Source organism: Pipra filicauda, unplaced genomic scaffold (genome assembly GCF_003945595.2).
Source record: "Pipra filicauda isolate LSUMZ 115617 unplaced genomic scaffold, ASM394559v2 scaffold33_size4404698_pilon, whole genome shotgun sequence".
Taxonomy (NCBI): domain Eukaryota; kingdom Metazoa; phylum Chordata; class Aves; order Passeriformes; family Pipridae; genus Pipra; species Pipra filicauda.
In genome coordinates this window covers 3,107,056-3,126,441 of record NW_024104465.1, presented here as the reverse complement: position 1 = coordinate 3,126,441, position 19,386 = coordinate 3,107,056, and the positions used below count along the sequence as shown (strand labels likewise).

General features: G+C 50.0%; 1 protein-coding gene across 3 annotated transcripts in view; it reads right to left on the bottom strand.

Annotated features, from left to right (window-relative positions):
- Positions 1-2,864: 2,864 nt before the first annotated feature.
- TTC28 (tetratricopeptide repeat domain 28) overlaps positions 2,865-19,386 on the bottom strand; it is a 122,262-nt gene continuing 105,740 nt past the window's right edge. For 2 of the 3 annotated variants that reach the window (XM_027714165.2, XM_027714168.2), the window contains 10 exons: positions 19,048-19,192; positions 17,724-17,903; positions 15,953-16,673; positions 14,149-14,273; positions 12,851-13,082; positions 12,539-12,615; positions 10,476-10,499; positions 9,539-9,668; positions 8,911-9,018; positions 2,865-8,414 (listed from right to left, as the gene is read on the bottom strand). In XM_027714165.2, the coding sequence (XP_027569966.2) occupies positions 6,787-8,414; positions 8,911-9,018; positions 9,539-9,668; positions 10,476-10,499; positions 12,539-12,615; positions 12,851-13,082; positions 14,149-14,273; positions 15,953-16,673; positions 17,724-17,903; positions 19,048-19,192 (3,370 nt within the window). In that variant the 3' untranslated portion in view covers positions 2,865-6,786. The remainder of the gene's footprint in view (positions 8,415-8,910; positions 9,019-9,538; positions 9,669-10,475; positions 10,500-12,538; positions 12,616-12,850; positions 13,083-14,148; positions 14,274-15,952; positions 16,674-17,723; positions 17,904-19,047; positions 19,193-19,386) is intronic. The other variant, XM_027714166.2, reaches the window with a different exon arrangement.

The following is a 19,386-nucleotide window of genomic DNA, read 5'->3' as shown; positions in this document are numbered from 1 at the left end:
CGGCCAATCGCGCCCGCGCCTCGCCCTCGGGGCGCGCGCGTGCGCCGGCCGCCGCCAATCCGAGGGCGCGCAGCTCCCGCGAGCGCACACCTCACCCGTAAACGGCCAATCAGGGCGCGTCGCCGGACCGGCCCCGCCCCCGCCCCGCGCGCCTTCGTCGGCCGGCGAGGTGACGTCACGGGCCGGCGTCGCGCGGGGCGGGCGCGGCCCCGGGACGGCCCCGCCCCAACGGCGGCGGCTGCGCCGTTTGCCCGCCCGGCCGCGGGAGGCACAGCGGGAAGTGTCGGCGCCCTTCAGGCGCGTGGCGGCCTGTCCTGAGTCCCGCTGTCCCGCAGTGCCCGGCATCGCTCTCACACCGAGCCCCGGTCTCGGCGGGGGCGCCGCCAGCACCAGCCCCTGCCGGGCGGGGGAGCTGGAATTCCCTGAGTCTGTCGAGCAAAATCCTTCTCCTGCGGGTCGCTGTTGCTTCCGCACTGCCCTCGTTGGACACGCGAACGGAACCACACCGCGGCCCTGCAGACGCGGCGCCTCCGCCAGGGAAAGGCGCGTTCCCGCTCCATCCGAGGCTGTTACCGCGGCCAATGCCGCCCTCTTGTGAGACCAGCTCTTTATCCTCCATCGCAGTCACAAGTCAGTAGCGAGGATGCCAGGAATTAATAAGGTCTGGCACCCACACGAGGAGGAGCAAGGCTCGGCCGTGCTGGGGCTCAGTCCCACCTGCCCCCGCTGGTCCCACAGGTAACGCTTGACCATCAGCTGTCATTAAAAACAAAAAAATGAAAGGAGCCTGCAAGCCTGAGAGCTCAGAGGCGTTGAAAGAAGGGTGAACTCAGCCTCGAAAGCAGAACATTCCGTGGAGCCCCTCCAGGCTGTGAGGAGGCTGGAACGCTGGTTCCTGGAACACTCCTCAAGGAGCAAAATTCCCGTGGTAGCTCAGGGGTACTGGGCAGTGACACCGGGCAGTGCAGGACTGTGTGTGGCAGGGACAAGTTCTACCGGGGCTCCAGGCTCTGGAGCAGAGGGGTGGGACCACCCCTCTGTGTTCTGTGTGTTGTATTTGGCTTTATCCTGGTTTCCATAGTGACTGAAGTTTATCCTGTGGCAAAATGTCGTCCTAAGAACAAGGCAGCCAGGTAACAATACTTCCACTTTGGGGTTCTCAAAAATCACAATTCAGGTAGAACTACAGGATTTACTTAACGTATTCTAAATATACGGATTTGCTTTCTGGTTTCTGAGCGTTGGCTTTCATTTTTTGTCTCCGATACTTTCCACAGCTATGCAGAGAGAGCACATCTGCTTTCCTCTGAAATGCTCACACAAATGTAAAACCAGGTAAAATGGAAAGAAAAACCAACCCCACAACACTTCCAGGCCTGTCAAGGAGAGGGTGGAACTTTGTTTTTGGGTGCTGTGGAAGGGAAATGGAAACAGGCCTGGATGTGGGACCTCACAGCATTCCCACCTGGGAGTTCTGGTGAATAGTGCTGCCCCAGGGCTGGCAAGAGAAAGGTGTAACTTCAAAGGCACATTTGTGGTCAACTCTTGCCCCATAAGCAGCTCAGCTGCACATTTTTCATTTCTGGGTGGCTGCTGCATTTTAATTCTCCTGTGGTACCTGCTGGTGCCCAGCACTGGCCAGGGCAGGCCTTTGCCTCCTGGTGAGCTGCAGCTTCCTGTCCAAGCCTCGGCCTCAGCACCACACTTGTGTTCCCATGGCACATCCTCTTCCCCAGAGGTGACTCATGACCCTTCCTGCACCACTCCTGGCCCCTCTTTCCCTAGAAAAGGCATCATCCCCCACCTTGCCTTTGCCAGGAGCCAAACTAGCCCATTAATGGAGAGCAAAAATCCACAGGTAAGAAAATTCCACGTTGCCCCACCACAGATAAATGGCTGTACGGAAAACCCTCAGTAGCCCTGCCTATGGACACACAGTTCCAGACTTGGGGGGGCTGGCTCCGGCTGAGAGGGCCAGCGGTGGCCAGGGCTGTGCTGGGGCCCCGGGGGGTGGGGCTGCGAGCCTCTACTTGCCTAAGTTCTCAAGCATTCAGGATTTGCCTTTATTTGGCTTTTCAAAACACTGGCAGCACGCAGCCCAAGCTGCTGCTTCTTCCCCATATGGATAAGGTTTGTCTGGTGTGTGCTCCGCCAGCTGCAGCTTGTGCTCTCTGCATCCTGCCACACACGGCAGCGTCACCGAGCAGCCACTGACCCCGGGCCCTGCACAGACAAACCACTTCAGACCAGCCCGTGCGGCTCCACTGCGGCCCCGCTCGTGGAGGGGTCGCTTCCCCAGGAGCTGCTCCTCCTGGCAGAGCTCCAGCCCAGGCTCCCTCGGCAGCACAACCAGCGCTGCCAGGGGCTCCTGGCTGCTGTCAAGAGGCTGAGCCTCCTGTGGCCCCAATGCAGATTTGCATGTTTAGTTTCATCTGTCCCCAAACATTTCCCCTAAGCACAAGGGCACCTTTCACGTGGGGGCAGAAGGAAGATTTAACTCAGCAGGTTCCAGCTGGCATCGGTACAGGGAGAGTCTCTCATCCTTTCAGGGTTCTCCCACTGGAGGGCTAGAGCCAGCGACTCTTGGAGCTCCTCCCTGCGCTTTGCATCCTTTTGCTCCCACCTACAAGAGAGACCAGCAAATACTGATGCTCCCACCACCTGTTAGGAAAAGGAAAAGCAATTTCCAATGAGCACTGTTAAGAGGAACACTACACTGCACAAAAAGGGGAGGAAGGTTGCAGAGGGAGCTGAGAGCTGCCGTGTGTCTGCTACACTCTGCCACGGGATGCACAGAGCTGGCTGCTGGCAGAGAGCAATGAGCCAGCAAACACCCTTCCCCAACACCCTCCTAGACCAAGAGATTGAGGCACTGAGAGAACTCATGCTTTAATAGACACTGAAATCACAAAGAAGGAAGGCCAAATGCCTTAGCAATTTCAATAAAAATATGAAAATCTTTTTACATGGTAAATTTCATAATATAAAAAGTTTAATGCTGTCTGGAAACAGAGTTTTAATTTACATAGAAAGTCCATAGAGGCCAAACATGGCTAACACTGCACACAGGGAGAGCAAGTGCTGAAGGGCTGCTGCTGGGAAGTCTCTGCTGACCATCCTCTCTGGGTCACCATCTCCAGCGCTCTTCTGAAACACTTCTGCAGCCAAGGGGACGAGCGTCCACACACACGAGCAGCCCTTCTGGGCAGCCTGGCAATGCAACGAACCCAGAACTGCTCAAACCCATTATCACCATCCAGCTGAAACTACCAGTGTTTCCTAACAGATTCACAGACACCCCTGTGCCCCTGGATCTGTTCTGCAACTTGGAAGAGATGTTCACGGAACGAGTTTGACCTAATGAAAAGAAATATGGCCTGGAGTGATATGCGTGGGTATAGCACCCCCTCAATGCTTTTTCCTTGTTTCAGTAAGGTAGGATTAAAGAGAAAGAAAATCAATACCAGGCCAGAGGTACAGGCTAACCAACAAAATCAAATTAAACTAGATTTTGATCAGAGAGATTGTTTACTGTTCCCATTTAGTTGGAGCTAAAGACAGTCAATAAAAAATCTGAAATCTCACACAGTAAAAAGTATGGGGCAAAACCAAAACACTCTATGGGGCCTTGGGGAATGGTTGCACGTGGCAGGTTTAATGTGAAAGTGGTTAATACCTAATTGTTATTGCTCACTGTATTATGCAGTGTTGTCACTTGTACCATGCACAAATACAACAACGACAAATGCATTAACTCCACAGAAGGAATTCTAATAGCAAACGGAGAATACGTGATTTTCATATCCTGAATTTCTCCACATATTGGGCAAGCCTGATAAAACTTTTTCCTCACAAAGGGGTTGTTTCTCATTCAGGGGGTGGAGGAGTGAGGCACAAGGTGTGTGCAGTGTCTCCCAGCCACGAGTAAGCATGCATTTCATGGCAAGCCAATGGAAGTGCCCTGTGCCAAGTCAGTGGAGACCAATTTCCCAAAAGACTTGTTCTAGTGACACTCACCTTCCATATTTATACAACACCAAATTCCCAAATACTGAACTTTCTCTACATCCAAACCCTTCCCTGTTTCTAATGCTCCCCCCTCCTTAAAAACAACAACAGAAGAACCACTCCCCCCACGCCCCCCACCCCGATTTAGCTCTGTCTGAAAGCTTTAAGCCAGCATGAAACTTGCTGGAGCATGGAAATGGGTTGTACCAAAATGGCAGCATAGAATTTCTACAGGTTAAAAGATCCTTTAGTTATGGAAGTAAACTACAACACAGAGGCTTATTTCTGGCATGTTATGCAGCACTACAGGGAGTATTTGCTGTTGCTATAAACAAAAAACTGCCCACTTCCATCCTGGGTGTTCCTGGGATGTCGTTTCAAAACAGTTATGCTGGTTAGAAACAGAGCAGGTCACGTGAAGTCTCTCAGCAGTCCTGTGACCACAGCAAGTGGCACAATCAGCAGCATCACTGTCTCCACAAGGGGCAGACACTCTGCTGACTTATTTTGGCCCAATATTCTAATTTTTCCTGCCAAATGACATGAAGGTGATGTTTAGCACCAAACCATCACAGGAAGATGTCATGTACAGACAAATAACTTGCATTATATAAATTGAACAGATTAACCCAACTGTTCTGCTACATTGCATATGAATAGGTGAGTAACTCACTACTCCTTCTGTCTCTGCACTGAAACTTTGGTGATCCCCCATCCCTTGGTAGCTGGCTGTAACAACCCAGCCCAACATCCTTCACCTTTAGTGCTTGTGTTCATTTCTTTCAACGACAAAAAGGAAAATGTTCCTCCAAAACTAGCAGATTCCAGAACATTCTCACAGCAAGCATCTGATTACACCCTGTGAGCAAGCTGAGCCTAAGCAATTTCACGTTTCGGTATCAGAACTGAATCTCTGCCCTGCTATCATGCTTTTCCTCCAAGATCCATAAGAAAATCACAAATGATCAGATCCACATTCTCAGCAAGAGCATCCAGCCACGCCAAGTGCAACAATTCTCTGCGTCAGCAACGCACCCCCTGGTACGTCCACAGAGCTGCCTGCACTCACTGTTCAGGTAGTCAGCTGCAAGACTGGAAGCTGACTTAAGATCCAGCTAAAACTCAGGGCCTAATGAATTCAGCCTCACAACACCTCTGTGAGGTAGGTAGGTAAGTATTACTATCCCCATTTAGATAGAAAGGGAAGACGAGGCACGGAGAGGTGAAGTGATTGGCCTTCAGTCACTCAGCCAATTCTGGGAGTGCAGAATAGACACCAAAAACCTTGGTGATCCAGTGCTCCGACTTCATAGCCCGTGGCCTGTGAATCCCTTGCGTGGATCTGAGCACACGTGGTGGGGTTGATGCTGCGGCACGCCCACGGCTTCAGTGCATGGAAACGATCACTGGGATCCCCATCACATCACTGCATTTGACAGCCACTTAGAAGAAATACCTCCAACCTGATCCCTAGCTCCTAAACCCCACCTAGCCTAGGAAAGCTGACTGTACACATCACCCTCGGGGTGCTCTTGGTCCCCTTTCCTCCACAGGGCAGAGGGCACTCAGGTTCTGCATCCGTCCCCTCCGCTTTCTGCCTCGTGTTTATGCTCCCACTGCACCGACAGCTGCTCACATTGGTACTGTACACCTGCCCCAAAGGAAACTTGTTTCCACACCTGCTCCAAAGGAAACCTTCTTCTGCAGCAGGGAAAAGGTTTGCAGACCTGCCTGTACTGAGCCATGGCAATCAATGATTTAGCAGGATCAGTGAGGGATTTTTTTGGTCAGGTGATGTCTAAATCACACATACTGATGACACATTCCTGCCTGCCATGGAACTGTAAAATAATGTTCTCAGCTGCAGCATCTGTAATCCTTTTTTGTGCTCAGTGAGCAGACAGAAGACATCAGTGCTGCCCAAATACCTGCCAGGATGAAAAGTTCACCTTCGCAACGCAGTGTACCAGAGAGACAGAGCACTCAATAAAACCAGAGCTTGTCTCTCTGACACACACTCACTACCTCATGCTCAGGCTCACCTGGCTCGTTAGGCCCAAACGTTCCCTCTGAACAGACTAATCAGCAAAGTCTCACCTGAGGGGTTTCCCTCCAGAAAAGTTACCTGAGATGCAGATTTTAGAATGGGGCACCTCTGTCCTCTTGTCCTTTTTTCACCAGACTCTAAATGATGCAAGAGAACTGCCAGATCCTGCTGCTATGGAGTTTTCCTGCCAGCAGTTTTGACCAACCTGGCAGAAGTATCTAGAGGTGTGTGATCTTCTCCTCTGTCAGCCTTTGAAAGCAGTAAATGGCTCATCCTTCTCCAGGCAGAAACTTGTGCATATGTTCTTTCTGGCACACAGGAACGTTCTGCCTCCTCTCCCTTTCCTCTCCAACCCCTGATATGTATAATTTATAATATAAAAAGCCAGCTGTAAAACCTCCTCTTGGGTTAAAAAAAATACAAGGAGGTGGCTTAAAAGCCAGTATTTAATGAACAGACAACCAGATGCTTTGGACCCGTTGCTGCAAATACTGAACACTACAAAGAACCTGTTATCAGGTGAGTCTGGCTGAGGTCCTGATAAGGGAAATGAAAACCCATGTGTGTGAGGCCGTGTGCCCCCACAATGACAGCCTGTCCCATCCCTGGGCACCGCCAGCTGGGGGCATGACCACGGCTGCTTAGGTATTGGTTCTGTTTTGGTAAAGGCAAGTGGGCAGAAGCAAATACTTTAACAAGACTGTAAGTCATCAGCTGGTACTCGGGACATTTCAACATTTGGAGGAAGGAAAAAATCTTCCCGGTGACAAAAATTTATACCCGTTCCCCGCCGGCAGCCTCAGGGGCCGCACGGCTCCCGCGGTGCTGCCGGGCGGCGGGGAATGAGCTGATGTCACAGCATTTGTGGTTTCAGGGTGTCTGTGTCCATTTGGAGGGATCTTTTGTGGCGAAGCAGCAAGGTGTTGCTCAATAGATAGGTCCTTCAGTTCCAGCTTCTCCGCGTTTTCTTCTTTGCTGTGCCGTGGAGATAAATTGAGCAAGCTGAGGACATCTTTCTTAGAAGTCATCGTTCCAGGAGCTCCTCGGAGAATCTTTACTGGGCCAGTGGAGTGGTGGGGAGTGCTTTGCCAGAACATCTTTAAGTTGTGAATTGCTTGCACTTTTTCATCGATGGCAGCCAATTTTAATTTGTCTATGTCTGGGGCATCAGCTGGACTCGAGCGAGCAGAACCAGCTGAGGAATAAGAAAGAGCAGGAGATGGAGTGCTGCCACCAGGAGACTGATGCCCTGAGCTCGGAGATATGTTTCTGGGTGATTTAGAAATATGAGCACTGTAAGGAGAGCTGGGGTACTTGAGTTTAAAGGGAGGCTGCTCAGTTAGGGACCCCTGGGAATCACAACCTGGAGATGGCTGCCCACTGTACTGACCTGTGCCTTCTCTGTTTGACATCTCCGATGTTGTGGGGCTGTTATAGCCAGAGCTCACCTTCTGAAGGGATGAACTCCTTGTTGGAGGCTTTGGTTTAATTGCAAGAGGTGAAGACTGATTCCTCTGGCCGGAGCTGACGGGCCGGCTGAACGCGCTGGTCTCCGAGGAGCGGAACGCGGACACGCCAGCCGGGGCGGGAGCCCCGTCATCCGAATTGCTGCTCTTGCTTATCTGGCTGCTGCTTCTCTGAAGACGTTCAACAGCAATGAGGTGACTCTGAGTTTCCTCCAGAATTTTTTGTGCCAACTCTTGTGGATCAAGCTTTGGATTACTGTCCTCCTGGGATTTGACAGTGCTGTCGGTTTCAGTGCTAGACTGGTCAGATTCCCCAGTATCAGAACTTGCAAGTTTCCCAACTTTTTGGAAAGGTGAATTTGGACTGGGGACAAGAGTCATTTTAACAGGAGAATTTGGAGTACTTATGCTCCCTTTGGAGTTGACAGACTCTTTAATGCCTCCAGTCTGACCAGTTTTGGGCTGTTTGTGATCAGGGGAAAATCCTGGGTTTATGTTTTCTTGGTAACTGCCCAAAGGCTCGTTGCTGATTATGGAGAAACCTTCATACTCTTCCTCATCTTTGCTGGCTGCAGTGGTGGCTTGTGGTGATAGCTGGCTCTGAGCTGCAGACCTATGTGGATAGATGTTCTTGGGCCTCTCATAATCCTGGCGACCTCTGTGTCCCACCCCATCCAGCATGCTCTCTGGCTTGGAAACAAAGCTCATGGAAGAAGCAATGGAGCTCAGGCTGTACACCGAAATGGCATCTGAGGCAATGCTGTCTGGACAGGTGGGAGAGAACGGAGGGTTTTGATAGTGGGGTACAGGGTTGGAAACAGACTGAGCAGAAGCCAGTGACTCCAGTGATGAGGAACTGTCCAGGCTAAGGCGCTTGGGCAGCTCTGTAGAATCTGAAAAAGGAAAGAAAATAGTATGTACAAACATGCCCTTAGATACACGACAAAATCAAATAAAACTAGGTAACATTCTATCAGAATTAAGAGGAAATGCTACAAAACATGCCCTCATGCTCTAGGCTACCTCAGAACACCCAACTACTACTTAGGTAAGGAAAAAGAAGTGCACAGCCCAGGAAATGCCCAGGGAAGAACCTCTGTCCATTATCCTAGATGGAACTTGTCAGTTCATTACCATTTTATTTCTCAAAACCAAGAGTGAGTTATACATCCTCCAGTTGCTGGACTCTGTCCCCAGCTTGGGCTCATACAAGTCTTTCCCACAGAAAAATAATGTTTGCTCCAGCCACTCACTGGATGATGTTTGGCCTGTGTGACACGTGTGTGACGTGTGACCTCTGCAAAGGTGTGAGTGTGAGATTTCACCAGAAGCCATTCTGATCAAATCATCACAGGACACAGGAGCAAGAACTACTGTAAGCAGCTTTACCAAAAAGTGCCAGCAAGGATTGTAGAGCAAAGTGCATAGTCCTCCTGGTAGCTTGCTTCCCAGTTTTCAGAATCACCTCCTCTTGGCCAACTTCACAAAGGTCAAAACCTATGTAGTGGGACATAGAGCAGAAAATCACAACTCACAGAAAGACCCTCTGTCTAAAGTAAGAGTGATCTCATTTAAAACATAGACAGAACAGAGAGGTATGAGACCCTGCAGCACCCTCAGAAGAATGACTTCACCCCTCCGTGCAGTTTGTTGTGTGTATTTATTAATGTTCAGCACATCTTCTCCAGGTCTTGGAAGGTTTATGGCGCTGGACAGGGAACACACACACTCATACACAAATGACCCCTGTCAATCCTTCTTTAGTTGCAAATTATGTGGAGTTGTTGGGGAATGATATACCAAATACATCTCAGGGGACAGTGTCCCACATACCCAACCATTTACCATTAATTCCAAGTTTTTTTGCAGAAATGGAGCTGAAGAGCACAGATTTTGGAATTTGGCAAATGCAGGCTGGCCTGCAGAAGGCAGATAAATGTGAAGCTGTGAGTCTCAAGCCCCACAGGAGACACCAGCAATGGGTTTAGAGGGACAACAGAAAGAAGTATTTTCCTACCTAGAGCTGCCAGAAACTCATGACAGCCAGGCAGCCTCCAGAGCTGGACACTGATGGAGACCTGGATTGGTGCAGAGGAGAAATCTTGCTCCTTCTCGCCTGCCTGAAGTTGAACCAGGACTTGATGCAGCTGAAGAAAGCAATACAGATATTAGCCATTCCTTACAAGTCACATCATGTTTCTCTGACAGTCACAGCTAAGGCAATACCCTTTCCCTGAACACCCTTTCCTTTGACACCCAGTTCAGCTGCTGCTCCTGAACAGAGCAGTGAGATGGGAAGGTCTGGGCAGAGGGACAGTTCAGGGACAGGAACATCGGACAGACTGGAACAGTAGCAAAGGCAGGGACAGACCAGGGGTGAGGGCTGGGGGGTGGCCAGTGGAAACTGAGCAAGAAGGAAGCACAGCAGGAACATCTGTGAAGTGAAAGAAAAGGAAAGAGATACTCTATGGCTGCTCATAGAATATACTAAAGCCCATTCCATGACTGAGCCATACTCCTTATGCAAATCCCAAGAAACTCATTAACTGGGCAGAACAAGTCATATGAAACTATGGAAGACTTTCCTAATACCTCCATGGCCTCCAGGAAAGAAGTTTCTCAACCGTGCCCAAGGGACAGGAGTAGCAAGCTTGAGAGAAAATGTGTTTATGAAGATCTGACACAAATTAAGATGCCAGGATCCCATGTAATTCACCAACACAGTCAGGGCAGCAAGGATGGAAAGCCATTAATCAGGGATCAGCTAACCTCAGGACCACCCATCTCTGACAACCCACAAAAGCTTACACAGGCCTTTTTCCACAGTAGCTCTGTGGAGCAAATCTCAGGCCTGGGAGCGGGTGCAGACACTTTGCAGCACAGGGAATGGGTCTGCAGTGACCCTGGCGTTTCACCCTGCACCGCAGTGTCACCCCCGTGCACATCATACTCACCATTCCCACCACATTTTTAACAGCCTTCGGGCAGCAGGTAACAAGAAAGGAAAAGAGGAGAAAAGAAAGAACATGGGTTACACTGTGCTACAAAGTGGCTGTGCTGGGGAACCCTGCAGGGACACATCCATGTGCAAACCAGCACCTTGCCTACAAGACGCTCTATCCATAGAAAGAAGGGAGCAAAGGGAATGGCCTGAACTTTGAGTTCAACAGCGTGGGAACAGGCAGCTGGAATCTGGGAGTGCCCAGCTCATGACAGCTCAGACACTTAGCAGGCAGACACTCAGGCCAACCCACACTCTGGCAGGAGGCTGAACATAAAACAGTCCTTCTCTCGTTTCCTCTGGGATACAGTACTGGCATTCAGTGCAGTCAGCAATCCCTAACTTTTCCTTGCACATGCAGTAGTACTAAAGTTCTCTCTTCTGTGGCTCCTGCCTTCTCTTTTGCACTCAAAACAAGTGTCCTCTGTCCAGTGCAGCAGCTCAGGCTCCCACCTCGCTGCTTCACCAACGCCAAGAGCACCTGCATGCCGGTCACCCACCAGGGAAAACCAGCAAGCAGCACCCACTGACTGAACTGTTCCACGTCCTGCTTCCGTCTGGAACAAAGCCTGCTCTCCTCTGGGACAGGCAGAGCCCCAGGCTGCTCACTTCATGAACTGTGGAGAGGCAGGAGGGAAAAAAGCAATAACCACAAAGGGTGGGAGAGCTGAGCTCAAAACCCTGGCGTGTAACAGGATAGACTCTTGCGCAAAAGGGAATTCTGCTGGGGGTTTGGGCTATGGAACAACATTTGCAAACCCAGTGCAATATGCCTGCCAGTATTTACTGTGTGGGGCAGCAAGGAAAGGATGTGTGTGTCTTTTATTAGTCATGTACAGCCAGCTGAATGTTTGTCCTTGGGTGATTTCATCATCTGAGGCAGGGCGACAGTCAGGAAGTCACCTCATGAGCACTGTAAGACATTCTGAGCCAGGAGGATGCTGTCCTCTCCTCCTCACACCCCTCGGACCCAGGTCCTTTGGGTGGCCATGAGGGAGTTAACACTGTGGTTAATCACAGACATCCTGGGCACCGATGAGAGCCCAGGCAAGAGGCAAAACACCACCAAGGACAGGCCACTGGAAATATCTCATGCGCTGCTGCAGATCCTAACAGGATCCTAACAGGAACTCCCTCTCTGGAGCAGACTCATTCTAGTGGGCTTCAGAGCTGCTCAGTGGGAAACAGCAAAGCTGAGGCTTGTCTTGTATATTGTGGAGACTCCACGTGACTGAAGGGCAGACCGGACACCACACAGAGCCAATCCCAGCTCCCCACCACAGTACTGCCTTGGAATGCTTCTGCATGGGGAAAGGGGAAAGACAGTGAGCTATAGGCCCATTCCCTGTGTGTGTGTCCACGTACTAACGCAGGCAAATGATGAAGAGAAACTTTGTTACAAGAGCACTCAGGACAGTAAGAACCATGGAATGGAAAGCAGCCCGGCCGGTGGCACAGAGAAAGGTCAGGTTGGGCTAGGCATGCTCCAGAGACTGGGGAGAGGGAGGAGTGTGAAGGAGGTTGGGGGGAGCAGGGAGAAGTCCCATCGCCACAGGTATCACTGCCCTTCTCCTAAAGTCCCTTCCACAGAGCTGTGAGCACACACTGGAGCAGCACAGTCCCAGTGAGTTTTCTGACAGACCCAAGTCAGCCATACCTTGGGACTTTGGTAAATACAGTGCACAAAGACCAGCCAACGTGGCCCCTAGACAGGATGGCCAAACAGCAATAAGGGGTCTGTCACTCAATTCCCCCTCACAGAAGGGATCATGCTTTAACTTGTCACTGAATGGGGAGTTCCAAGGCCACGCAGTCCAGTAACCCACCTGCATTTCTTCCTTCCGGACACTTACTTTCATTCACACAAATAGGCAAAGTCAGAATTTAAACCCTCAAGTCTCCTAGCAAGCTCTGGGTTGATAAACCAGGATATCAACCATTCAGTGCATTTCTGAATTTACTGACCTGGGAAGAACCATTTGGAATCTGGTACTGAAGGAAAACCTCCCAACTCACCCTGTTGATAAGCTGTTCTCCTGTTTCTGAAGCAGTGATAAGTTTACAAAGTGCCTGAAGTGCAGGGTTAGGCAAACCTGAAAAACATCAGCAGAAATGTCTGTATATATTTCTTGACTGCAAGAAATACAACAAAAAGGAAGTCACATCGTGCTTACTCGACCCAGTAGTAAATGATTCTCATCTGTGACAAAATTTTCAGTAAACATTTACTTTCAGAACTTCTTCCCAGTTCAATACATTGATTTCATCACAGAAAGGCAGGAAAGGCTAATGTCTGCCTGGTCAGGGCCCACAGCTGCCTCCTCTCACCTAGGAGGGACTGGATGGTGGTGCTGCACTGCTGCAGCCGGTCCCCGGGGTCTGAGGTTGGGAAGAACACTGCTGCTGGGAGGCCGCTGGCTGGTGGGTCCAGCCGAAATCCCACTGCAGTGAGGAGTGCCTGCCAGCCTGGAATGCCACCAACTTTATTCTCCACACTTTGTTGGGAGGTGTACATGGAGTTGTGCTGCCCATTCTGGATTCGCTGCAGTGATTTCTCCACCTGTGGGGAAAATACACCATTAGCTAATTGTTACTGACCTCCTCTTCTTACACAGAGAAAAGGCTGAGAGACAGTAAATCCAAGGTTGATCCTGGCCTGTCTCACACAGGAGGACTTTAGTGCCTTGAAAACAGAGGCTCCAGTAACTTAGCATTCACAGATGTAACATCACAGTGATGAGTGTCAACATTCTCTGAGATGCTGGGAACAGTAATGCCACAGGAAACAAAGTACCAGTTTGTTTGGGATAGTTTCCTGTAAGCCTGGTAGCTGCACTGCTCCCCAAAAGATGACTCATGTTGGGGTCCCAGCTTGCTTATTACCAGACGAATCTGCACCTACATGGCAAATAGGAAAGACTGAGATGAGCGTCCACAAACCCCAGCAACTGGGAGGACCAGCAATATTCACAGGTTTCCATCACTCTATGGATACTTCACACTCCTGTGGGACCACAGATGACACATTGGAAAGAAAAGTATTAAAAGCCATGAGCGATCATTCCAGCCACCTGGCAGTTGGCTCCAGTCCCACTGTTCCCCAGGACAGGCTGGTGGCACAGATGGGGACAGAAGGGCCTCTTATCTTCCAAATGTGCAGAGACAGCAGTGACTGTGCTGTGTTTCCATGACTGCCACGTTCATAACTATTTCCTTGTACAAACAATTAACTCCAATGATTACCTCTTTTTTAAAGCAGAGACCCAATTCAACAGCTAATGCAAGGCAGATGGGTCTAGGGAGGATTTTGTCAATACAATGCAAGATTTTGCTTCCTTTGCCTCTTTTTGCTCTGGATACTTCCCTAGGTGTTCCGGTCTTTCCACACTGACCTAGAGTTTCACAAAAGGCTACATCACGGCAGGAGAGAGGGGGTGAAGGTGTATGTGTGTGTACAGATATATGTATCTATCTGTATATTCAAATGGGAGTGGCTGCACATCAGGGTGCTGCTCTTCCACTCATGGTTTGCAGACGTGTCCCCAGGCGAAGGTGTCTCAGGATCAGATGGGCTGTGGTGCCCCTGCCGGTGCCTGTGAGCTGTGGCAGCACTTCCTTTCCCTTACCAGATGAAGCAGGACACGCAGAGCATCCCGGGCCCTTTCAGGGTGCTGCAGGATCTCAATCAGGGCCTGTCCTACCAGCGAAGAAGGGCTGTTCAGCTTCATATCACTCCCAATAAGCATGAAGCCTGCAGGATTCAGAATAAGAGACAGTCAATCTTCCATTTTTATGGAAAATGTTCAAACCAGACGCAGGTGTCCTCTGCCTGCAGACTACTGAATGATGGTTCACTGCACCCTGCACAGGGACATTCTTTTCCCAGAGCAGCTGTCCACTCCCTGCTTGGTTCCACAGACTGAACTTCCAGAAAGCTTCTAGATGCTTCTTATTGTCCTCTGCTATTAAATCAATAGTGTCTTCCTGTTCAAGCAAGCAGAAAACCACTGGATTGCAGCTAAACTTGTCCAGGCATGCTCTAGGATTCCTCTAGAGCCATGGAAGTCAACAGCTGCCAACAGCACTCGCAGAACAGAACTCAGAACACAGAGAGCTTTCCCTGTCCCGATCAGAAACCTGTCCTGGCTTATGCACCATCCAATGCCAGACTCCCCAAATGTCAGCATGAGGAGCTCTACCTGCCTCCTCTCACTCATGCAGCGAGGATGCAGCTGCTCCTGGCTCTGGTGCTCCTTCCGAGACTTAGCATCAAGGGTCAGCGGTGGAAGGCGGGGACTGTGAGTGATGAACTCACACAGTAGCATGGAAGGGACAGGACAGACAGCCTGAGCAGCTGAAAGCCTCTGCTTGGTAGTGATGCCAAGCACCATGTCCACACTCATTCTGTTTTGCCTAGGAAGAGGTCACTTTTGGGGTATTTTACTGCTCCTTTCTTTTGAGACAGAAAAATCTTGGAAGGAAAATAAAATCCCAACTGAACTGTGCACAGTAACCTGAACTCAGCTCCCATCTGGTGCTGCCTGAACCACATCCTAATGCTGGACTCAATGTGCCTGAAATCACTGTCAGCTTGACTCACTTTAACAAGCTCTAGCAAGCTTCCCACTCCTCCAGCCAGGTGCAGTTCATGCCAGAGCCATGTTCACCACAGCTAAAGAACATGGTTCTACTGCCTGTGCAAAAATCCATTTGGGGAATGCATGCAGCTTTCAAAAACTAGGCCTTGTGCTAGGAAAAAAAAATTAGGTTATTTGTAGATACCCCTGTAACAGCACTGCTGAACTCCAAGACTTTGTCATTTCAAATCTCAACGCACAGATCTAATTGAGAAGGAGCAAGCACCAGCACTGCATAAGGAGCTGACACTGCTGAGACATTCCCAGTGGAAGCAAGGGGAACCTTTCTCCTAAAAAGACCAAAGGAATAAGCCCTATGAGGTTTATGTCACAGAAATCACAGCTCCTGGTTGCTACTGCAGCTTCCAGCAGTACTGCTCCTGCCTCCAGTTAGTGTGTCACTACGTTCTCCGTGAAAAAGTCCTATATGTGTGCTCCAGCCAACTCCATTCCAGGGACACAGGAAACGTGACCCTGGAGATTTCAAACATAGAGAATGAGTCATTGTATTGCACTTTATTTCTTTCCAGTCATGAAGCACACTTCGCCTCACAACTGCTTCCAACTGTATCAAATTCATACCCACCTACTGTGCATAGTGAGATGCCAATGTGTCCCATGACAGCGACACTCAACTGAATCGGGGTCTCAGACACAGGGGCTGAATTCTAGGAGAGCACAGGGCACACACTCTCCCACCTACCTGCCAGCACTGCTCATTTCTTAGCTCAATCAATTTGGCAGCTCTCTAGAAACCCCACATCTGGTTTGTCCAAAAGAAGACTCTTCCTACCTGCCCAGTTGGCCGGATGGGAGAACTGCTTGCTGCTCTGCACGGTTTTCATCGCTTCTCCGAGGGCTGCACTGGCTTTCATCCCGTTTAAGAGAGAGGAATAGAAGGCATGCACAAACATTTTGGAAGCAGCCACAGGAATGGGCCAGAGTGACACAAGCACACACTGAGCCCCAGCTGCCAGGAATGCTCTTGTCAAGCCAATGACTCCATCAGAAGTGACTTTGCTGCTGGACTCTTGGTAAGAGCCAAGAACCACTAGCTTGACTGGAAGCCGCAGATCCAGGACGTCAGCTGCTGTAAGCAGGAACTCCTGAAGAGGAGGGCAGTCTGAGATGCTTTCCACATCACTGGCATCATCCTGCATCCGAAGAGATTCTGGGATTGTGTAGGGGTTCCCAAAAGAACTCTTGCTGCTGGCTGGATTGCTGTCACTGTTGGGTGTCAGGACCAAAGCAGCCAGCTTCCAGGAGACATGGGTTGCAAAATGGACACATTCTGCCTGAGTGAGGGCACTCATGACCCTCTCTTTTGTTGATGCACTGCCGACTAAGGGCTGGCAGCCAAGTAACTCAGATACCATATATGCTTCCTCTTCTGCAGAGGGCATAGGTCCCCACAGCCACCTGTCCATAACTGCTGAAGGAAGCTTGGGATTTCCTATGACAGCTGCCATTGAGGTAGAACTGGAGTAAGCAGGAGTATTCTTCCTCACATGGGACTACACAGAGAAAGAGAAAAAGAAAATAGGTTCAAAGATCTGGTTTTTATGATGCTGGTAATAAAATATCCTGTCCCTTTGGATCTAAACAGACAGTCTGGTTCTCCTAATTACAGGAAGATTTTGTGTTTCTTTAGTTTCTTCTGTTTATTTCAAGGAACACCTCCTTTGAGTCTGGTCAGGACTTGTATCCTCACATCTTGGGCGAACAGACAGATAACAACAGAAAGCAACAGACAGCCCAGGTCCCTCTGAGGGCTGCAGCAGAGCTAAAAGCATAAAGCAAATCCCAGCTTCCCACTTTATGGGAACACTACCTGTAATCACTCGCTAAGTGGTTCCTCACACCTCTATTTCCAGGATCAGCTTCACCATTGCCAGCAGCGACTTCTGAACAGAACAGCAGTAATGCTAAAAAGGTTCAGACTCTTTTGCTGTTCCACTGGCTGCGTTTAACCCAGGGCAAGCCAAGACATGCAGCAAAACACTGCCCAGCAAAAGCAGATGTGACTTGGGGCATTCTCCCAGAGACCAGGGCCTTAGAAATGCTGCTGCCAAACCCCTGCATGAAGATACTTCTGCAGGATTCCCCTGTGGTATTTGCTTTGCCTCACAGCTTCAGTGTCCTGAGACATCGATGGCCTTCCCCACTCAGAACACTAAAATGGAGGTGACCATACCAGTAATGTGACAGGACAGTCAGCTTGGCAGGGAAGCTCAGCACAGACACCTACACCTCTGCAGTCTGCCACGTCATTACATGCCCAGCACGTGCGATCTTTTAGAGGAGGATATCCAAATGATCCAATCCCCTTGTCCTTCCTGGCATGCCTAGGGCTGTGATTTTGTGCTGCAGGAACTACATCAGAACCTACTTCAGAGCTGTGGTGCTCACTGTGCTCCTCAGCCCCAGGAGCACCTCGGCAGGGCAGCCTGTTTGTGGATTCTGTTCTTGTGTCTGGCACACCAGGACAGAGTTGCTGCTTTCTGAGCATGTGCTGGAACCACAGGAGAGGCTCTGTGAGAGAGGTTTCATAAGTAATGTCAGACCTTGGAGCTGGGATTCAGCGACTGGATGGACGGCACTGCGATGAGGCTGAAGCGCTCATAGAGGTACTCGTTGGATGAACTGCCCTTCAGGAGAGCAAAAGGAATGAGGTACAGTTCTCCCTCCAGAACCAGGATCAGCTGACGGTGGCGGCCAACAGGCCCACTGGAATGCATCAAACCCTGCAGAAAAAGGAGACAGAATCAGTCTGGCCCTTTCACTCCACCAGTGCCCCCACCTGCACTTCCCCAGCATCAGGCCCTAGTCTGAACCCACGTCAGGTTTGGAAACATCCACATCAGAGCCATGCTCTGTGTGGCAGGTGAGCACACCTGTGCAGCTGGACTGCTGCTCACCTGTGCCCCACCAGTCCCACTGAGACGAGCAAGCCCGAGCACACTGACCCGCAGGCTCAGGGTCACCATCCTGGCCTCAGCCCATGTGGTCCCAGCCTCACCACAGCACCACAGCTCCTTCCACTCCAGCCTGAAACCTCGGCTAACCCCAACCTCCTACATCTTGTCAGCATTATCATCACCTTATCCTTTGTCAGAGAATATTCTTTTTGATACTGGATTTCAAAATAGTCATTTTCTCTAAAGAACAATCTACAGACAGATTGTGTCCATGGCCTGTACTTCCAGACACTTGACATCATCATCAACCCAGAGTGATCAACAGACCTAAACAGAAAGCACCTTATGGCTGGAGAAGTGAAGCAAAGAGATTAGTCAAAAAGAAACATGCAGCTGGGCACAAAAAGTGACAACTGCTCCTGGTCCCATGTAACTGTAGAATTTCACTCTTACTTAGCTAGTGTATCATAGAACTAATTCATTATCACCCCAGGAAAGAGTAACTTCAAAGCACTAAACTTTGCTCCAGCTTAAACACTTGCAGCTTACAAAAAAAAAAAAAAAAAAAAAAAAGCCTAAAAGGACTATCCTGCTTAGAAATCTGCTGCCTTTTTGCAATTCTACACCTTTAAGCAGCAGCCACAGCTTGGCCAAGCAAACCACTCATTTGAAGATGAAACTTTCAGCACACTTGAATAAGATCCAATCCTCAAACTGGCATTGGTTTGGAGAAAACCAGTTGAAATAGTGTCCTTTTATTTCTGTCTAGACTGCCTGACTTTCCCAAAGGCAAGCTGACTTTGGAGTGCTTGTTGAAGGATGAAGACGAGGATCTTGTATGTAGGACTAGATCCCTTCCAACTCAGACTGTTCTGTGAAAACCACCATGCTTCAGATACCACCCCAAACTGTCTATCCTTGCTGTCCCACACCGCGAGGATTTCAGTAAGTGTCTGTGCCAAAGGCTTACTCCTTCCATGGGTCCTATCAATAAGTCGTAGAGCGCACGGAGTGGGGGTTTGGTGAAGGAAGTCTGCCTCCTCGGAAGTGAGGATGTTCCATCCTTAACAGGAGACATGGTACTGCTGAACAGACTGGTCATGCTCTGGCAGCTCCTGTGGGCAAAAGCCAAGGGAGAGGTTAGCTGCAGGAATCCCAGCTCCACTGTGGGCTGCCCTGACTTCTAACAGTGACATGAGCCAGGCCTTGTCGTCCAGGGGACTCTGCTCTGTAAGATGCTTCATGGGAGGGCTTGAGTCTCCCATTCAGCTTCACACCTCAGCAAATAGTGATATTAATGGCAGTATGA